Source organism: Sardina pilchardus, chromosome 12, assembly GCF_963854185.1.
Source record: "Sardina pilchardus chromosome 12, fSarPil1.1, whole genome shotgun sequence".
In the NCBI taxonomy this organism is placed as follows: Eukaryota; Metazoa; Chordata; class Actinopteri; order Clupeiformes; family Clupeidae; genus Sardina; species Sardina pilchardus.
In genome coordinates, this window is record NC_085005.1 from 29,302,478 (window position 1) to 29,309,977 (window position 7,500).

At 45.5% G+C, this 7,500-nt stretch overlaps 1 protein-coding gene across 2 annotated transcripts in view; it reads left to right on the plus strand.

Annotated features, from left to right (window-relative positions):
• Positions 1–2,319: 2,319 nt before the first annotated feature.
• The window catches only part of si:ch211-225h24.2 (uncharacterized protein LOC564539 homolog), a 21,163-nt gene continuing 15,982 nt past the window's right edge, over positions 2,320–7,500 (plus strand). For both annotated transcript variants that reach the window (XM_062550986.1, XM_062550987.1), the window contains exon 1: positions 2,320–2,750. In XM_062550986.1, coding sequence (XP_062406970.1) covers positions 2,664–2,750 — 87 coding nt within the window. In that variant the 5' untranslated portion in view covers positions 2,320–2,663. The remainder of the gene's footprint in view (positions 2,751–7,500) is intronic.

Consider the following 7,500-nt stretch of genomic DNA (forward strand, 5'->3'; position numbering starts at 1 on the left):
GTTTATCCAGCAACAGCTTTAGTTTACGTTGATATTATGCCCTTTGTCTTAGTTGAGCACCAAATCTCACACACAACGCTATGGTGTGGGTATATACGCAGGCCATGTGGATATGAAAGGATGTCCAAGGTCGCAAGACAACAATTTCATGCAAGGATGTTATAACTCTGAACAGCTATGCAAATACAAACAACCCTGCAGTCCTCTCTGCGGTCAGCAGAAACAGAACATTGTCATGCCGACATACTGTAGCGACAGCTGGCCAGATGTCAGATGCCAGATGCGTTTTGCCACACATTCCAGGAGGTGCACCTTAATTTGATTTGAACTTATTGAAAACTCAAACGGACACAGCAACTTGTTGTGACCCAGAGTGTACACACTCCTGAGGTTTGAAGACAAGACTTATGTGTTGGAATGTTAAGCTGTCAGTGTTTGTGTTTACAGACCGCCCTCTTGTGGTCTCACGTTGACACATGTGATCTGCTATCGTCGATTCATGCACTGTCCAGTCTTCTGTCATCCATGCCGTATTTTCTCTGGACAGGGCACGACGCTCGCCAGCGATCTAGCAGAATACTGTTGAGATTGATAGGCCAATAAAACAGCCACCTTGCAATCCAAAGTCAATGCGGCAAGGCTGGAGTGGTCCCTTGTGAAAGAACAACACAATAACCCATCTAAATAGCATTCGTGGGTCCATGGCTACGTTCAGTTCGTTTGGTGTCGTTCAGACACTGAAAGAAGCTGTCCAGTTTACCTATACAGTAGGCTAGTCAGTAGCCCCAGCAATAGAGAAGGACGCAACTATTACAGTAATGGAGAGGAACATGCTCTCTCTTTCTACATCTCTCTCTCTCTCTCTCTCTCTCAAAGACAAAGAAAGTTAAATTATAAGGCTGATTTGCGTCTTCAATAGTAGGCTATAGGCGACATTACATAATTTACCCCAATGTCAATGCTGATCAGGTACATGGCGGGAATGATGCCAAAATCCTCCTTTCTTACCGGTGGATCCATTTTAAGCAGGTTCAGGGATTTGCCAACGACAGTAGTCTACCTCTCCGGAGTTTTTGGTTTTGGTGCATTTGGTCTGTCTTTGAAAATGTTTAGCTTTGATTTAGTTTCGCATTATGTTGCAATTTTGCAAACCTAACATAACCGACATAGGGCTATACAAATTGTAGTGAACTACTGTTGATAGCCTGTTGCGAGTTGTTGTGAACTCATAGCCTATTGCCAAATTTAAATAAATGCGAATTTATGATGAGCCTATTTGCTGGTGATCCACAGCTGGAGAAGCAGGTTAAGCAGGTCCTCTGAGCAGTGTGCCGATCACTGCAGGCTTTCCTGTCCGCTGGTGTTTAGATCAAAGGTCCAGGCGGTCCACTACAAACAGTACACCAGCCTTCATGCCATTTCAGCTAAGAACACTTTTAATTAGTTAGCATAGGCCTACATTATAAACTTCTCTTCATAGTGGCGACATTACAGCATTTAGGCTATATGTTAATCTCAAGCCTAATATTCTGCATACATGTAACTGCAGGGATACATCCAGAAAACTTTGCTACACGTAACCTATAGAAGGTTACATTGGGAGATGATCTGAAGTGATAATTGACCATTTACTTACTGATTGAAAAAAAAAGAAAATAAAATGTATTGTAATAAGCCTATACAGACTATGGCATTTTAAATATCTCGTATTGGTTATAGTCCTATTATGCAGTTGGTTTTGTGTGAAGCGACCTATAATCCCGGCTACACTAATATTACGAGGTAGGCTATTACGCATGATCGTTTCAGGCAACAAAAGCAATAGCTTATCAATAACGACACAAATAGGCCGATGAATGTTAATTTAATCACATTTCAACAGTGGACAGTGTTCCTACATGTCCTATTCATGTTCTAACACAAGACATGTATCATGTTCCAACAGAATAAGTAGGCCTACATGTTGCACCAATTCTGGGCACATGCTAGATAAGTGTAAGTTCACATGTGACAAATGTCATTGTGCGGATGATGAAATTTGGTTGGTCGATCAAATAGACGGACGGAAGGTTTTAGGCAAAATTCCTCCACCATTAGTATCTTCTTGGTACTGTTTTTGGCTTATGTGACAACATGTATGGACTTACTACTAATTAATAAATGTAAACTGATCTGTTGGTAGGCTAATGCATGACTTAAGTTGTCCGAAAATACTGTAAATATTGAGCGTCAAATGGGAGGAGTTGGCGGATGTGGGGTGGAGTGTGAGGTCGGGGGTCCATGTGCTCTGACCAGTCAACGTCTTCCAGGAACAGCGCCGGAGTGCCCAGCAGGAGCACCTAGACCTCACCACTGTGACTCCCAGCATCGCCTCCTTTGGACTGAGGGAGAGAACGATTTGCGCCGTTTTATGGAGGAGGTCCAAGATCGGCCAGAGTAGGCTAATCCCGAGTGAGAGCTCCTGTTTGGTTTGGTGGTGCTACTCTGCGATCTCTCCTCCAAAGACGCCCAGCTCCACTCCTCCTAACTAACGGGCTAGGACGCTGCCAAAAGTCAGGAAACACGTCGATCTCTGTCGGATTTCGAAATCTGAGAGATTTGGAACCTTCGCTTGGGCGGCACGGACGAACGGACAGATCAAAAATAGCAACAGAGCAAGGAAAATGTTTAAAAAGAGTAAAAGTCAAGTACTTGTGGATTACGCGTCAGAGGAAGACGACATGTCTTGGCATCACCTCCACTCGTACAAGGTGAGCCTTTGTCGAAACCAAAGCAGACAAACGATGTATAGAACTAGGATGAGAAGCTCTCAGCATATCATATTATCAAATTGGGTCATGTTTTCTGTCTACTGGCTGTAACCGATTGGGATGAATACTGTTGTATTTTCTTGTATTGCGCTGTAAACCTGTCAACTTTGACTAATTTAGAACATCTCGAAGGAAAAAAAAACATTTCGATTTAGTTACACAAACATGCCGTTGAAAGTACATCTAGACAGATATCATCCAAGTATTCGAACCTTTACACATAACCATAACCATAATAATCATTCATTCTCTAAGGATATGTCTCGGACAACTTTAACCAAAGTTGCGCAGTCACACGCACTAGGGAAAAAAAACGGCTACACAGGTGCCGTCTGAAGCCCCCTCACCGATTCACAATAGGCTCCTCAGTGCTACCGTTTCAAGCTGGTTCGCTCACCGATTTGATGTATGTTTCTGATTGTTTTTGAAGTCACGTAAAACTGCGTCAATAGTTTGTACTTGAGCCATCAGGGTCGTATTTGGATGGGAACTGTGGTACCAAGAACTTTTAGACAACAGACCAAGTGAGGCACGGTCTGATTCTCAGCCGATATCTAAAATTGATGACAGAAGGCATTTGCGGCCCTGAACTCATCAAGGGACACGCCTTCCTTCGATAAGATCGTATTAGAGTAGTCGCTGAGAATGGCATGAGGATAGGTCTGGTCTGGGTTGCAATCAGCGCGGTGGGAACGCCGACAAGCACAGTGTTCCTAGATACTGAACCAGGGTCATCTGGGGTGCCTATCGGCATGTTATATGTGGGAGTGTGTGCGTGTGCATGTTTCTTCTTCTTCTTTTTGAGTGTGTGTGTGTGTGTAGGGGGGGTGGGGGTGACAGGGGGTTGACCAGGCCTGGAGATGAAGACTGACACACACACACACACACACACACACACACACACACACACACACACACACACACACACACACACACACACACACACACACACACACACACACACACACACACACACACACACACACATGTTGCATGCCTATCTGTAACCCCAACACGGAGGAGGTTCACCCTCAGAGAGCAGAGTGTTGATTTTGAGTCTTATCTGGACTGTAAAAGCTCAGCCAAGTGCACTGCACACACATAGTTAGCCAAATGAATCACTTATCCTGTTTTTTTTACGTCTTCCTCTTCCTGGTCTCTTAACCAATTGATTTGTCACAGCAGCCTTTGAGACAGTTAGCTTCCTTCAGTAAGATATGAATGAATCCTGCTTAGAATAACAACAAAAAAAATCTGTCGGAAAACCAGACCGGTTCTGATCAATTAGCTGTTTATAGTATCCTGTTCTTCTGTCTTTTGTCCTAATATCCATAACTTCTAGTCACTGGTGCTGGGTATTTGAGTACTGGGACCTCGATAAAGGTTGTTTACCAAAACCTCTAGCCAGGGCTGCTGGGTATTTCAGTACTGGAACGTTGATAAAGGCTGTTTACCGAAACGTCAGTTATTAATAATGCGTAAAGAGATCAGAGTGTGTGTCTACTCTGTTTTTAATTTGATAAGCTCCTGGCCAGCACCTCTACTATTTATTCATTAATTTTATTTGTTTTATTTGTTCGGGAACATTACATTAATGTCGCTGCAGTAGACTAGGGGGTGCATTCCACCTCTTCACTTCTCATTGGAGGATTTCCAGGAGTCAGTGATCTGGAATGCGCTCAATGATCTCGATCCAGAGGCAGCCATCTCCACTAACGCAACAACGTCATCTGCTGTAAACCCTCACAGCTTCACACACTAGCCGCTCACCGTACACAGGGTGCCTCTCATTCGTCTTTTTATACATCCTTCCTTCCCTCCTCGGTCCTCGTTCCCACTGATCTAGACAAAGAATGATGGGGCGGCAACAGTGGTATAGTCTACTCTATCCAGTGTTAGTTATAGATCAGTGGGAACGAGCCTGGAGGACCGAGGACCGAGGAGAGAGGTTGAGAGGCACCCATACTGTACATGTAGCTGTGAATACACATGCACAGCAGGCTGGTGTGCTGCATAGCTGCAGCCATTGCTTTTGTGTAATGGAGGGTACGGACACAGGAAGTCCAGAGCAGAATGAGTAAACAGTACGCTTTAGCTGTGTAAAACCTGCCGTCCCCCACAACCCTTATACTGATATCCCTCCGCCGCCATGCACCGTAGTCCCCAGTAGCCGCATCACACCCCCATATACTTGTCACGACATCAAAAGATCTTGACCTAGTTTCTGTGCAGTGCCTTTCACCTGTGCATATTCTGAGAGGACATGTGTCTATAAAAAGAAACATCTAAAATTATTTGGGATAAATAGATGCACAGGGAAATGGGTCAGCCATTGTGTTCACAGTGTGTCTGGCTCAGGTGGGCCTTAGTCTGTGTTCACTGTGGAGGATGGAGGTGAGGAGGTGTGTTGCTGTCAGAGTGTAAGGTGACCAGATGTCTGAGACCAAAACCAGGGACATGATCCCAAAAATGTGGAGAAAACAGGGACATTTCAGCTTGACTATCAATCGGATTGAAATACATACAAGTTTTGCCTTCAAAAACAGGGACATACTGTAGGTAGTTCTTCTGTATTTTCCCGGGACTAGGCAACCAAAACCAGGGACTGTCCCCTGACACCGGGAGTGCCTTTATAGGTTACCCATACAGTAGGCTATGTGCTGTTGTTTATCATGTTGTTTAACACCTCAAGAGTTTGGTAGTAGACAGGTCAACTCGTTTTTATCGTAGTTTCCCTCAGAGCACCTCATACTGCTCTCTAAACACATTACAGAACCAACAGAACCGCTCATACTGCTCTCTAAACACATTACAGAACCGACAGAACCGCAGAGAACCGCTCATACTGCTCTCTAAACACATTACAGAATGGACAGAACCGCAGAGAACCGCTCATCCTGCTCTCTAAACACATTACAGACAGAACCGCAGAGAACCGCTCATACTGCTCTCTAAACACATTACAGACAGAACCGCAGAGAACCGCTCATCCTGCTCTCTAAACACATTACAGACAGAACCGCAGAGAACCGCTCATACTGCTCTCTAAACACATTACAGAACCGCAGAGAACCGCTCATCCTGCTCTCTAAACACATTACAGAACCGACAGAACCGCAGAGAACCGCTCATCCTGCTCTCTAAACACATTACAGTCGGAACCGCCGAGAACCGCTCTGCGTACAGCAAGACGTCCTAAAAAGGAGCCTGAGGCTTTAATGCACACACACACACACACACACACATACTCCAGCACGGGGCAGGGCCCAGACGGACGGGGCTGCTCTTTGGAATGATGGATGCTACGGAACGCCGGCGTGTCCGCGGGAGTCAGTGCGGTCAGCATGGAGCGGAGACAGATTCCCAAGGAAATCCTGGCTGTGAGGAGTTTACATTAGAGCCGGGACCGGGACACTGACCTTTTGGGCAGCCAAAGCAAAGACGTGGACAAGGACGAGAGATGATTAAAGTCTGAGAAAGTCAAGACATAGCCATCTGATTATATTTATAATATATATAAAAAAATGTAATCCCTGATTGATGAAGGAAGTAAGAGTCAAAGCTTTGTGATTGGTTGAGGAAGAGGAGATATTAAACTTAATCATTAAAGCTAGAAAATCTGGAGCCTTGGTGATAGCAGTACAGAAAAAAAAAAAAAAAAGGTATGGAGTTCTTATCTTGGCAAGAGATGAGATAGATAGAGAATAAAGTTCTGGGGAGTTTTCAGTGGAACCTGTGATCCTCCTGAATCTATTTTCAAACCTCAGGGGTGTGAAGTGGAGTTGTCTCTCCCGAAGTCCCATGACTTGAATCAGTCTGTCTGAGCCGCGCTGACTAAGAGGAGTAAGCCTGAGTGGATTTGGGAAGAAGTTCGCAGCAGCTGAGATTTCCTGCTGATGGGCCAAAAGAAGAGGAGGCTTTTTAGAAGCAGCGAGTGGCAGGAGCACACACACAAACACACACACACACACACACACACACACACACACACACACACACACACACACACACACACACACACACAGACACACACACACACACACACACACACACACACACACACACACACACACACACACACACACACACACACAGAAGCAGCGAGTGGCAGGAGCAGAGCACACGCGGCCCGTCATCAGCTGTGAACGGCAAATTGGGCTCTGACTCAGCACTTACAGCCACAGAGAGAGACAAGTCTCAATCAGGCTGGCTGGGGACTTCTGTTTGAGTGTGTGTGTGTGTGTGTGTGTGTGTGTGTGTGAGTGTGTGTGTGTGGGAGAGAGAGTGAGTGAGGGGGAGACAGAAGTGCACAACAAGAGGGTAGAGGTGGGAGTGTGTGTGTGTGCGGGGGAGGGGGGTCAGGTTTCAACAGCTGAGTGCTGCTTATTGCCCATTATACAGTGTTCTATGCAGCTGCAGATCCCTACACACACACACACACACACACACACACACACACACACACACACACACACACACACACACACAAGCCCTATGGGAAAGTGACCGGTGTGAACTTTCCATGTCGGCCGGGCAATAAAGTGCAGCAGGGGTGAGAGGTCAGATTATAAAGTTGTCGTCTGTAATGAAACATGTTCCTTAAAAGGGTACGGGACGTCAGGATACACACACATACACATACACACACAGGCACATGCACGCGCATGCATACACATACATAAACACGCAG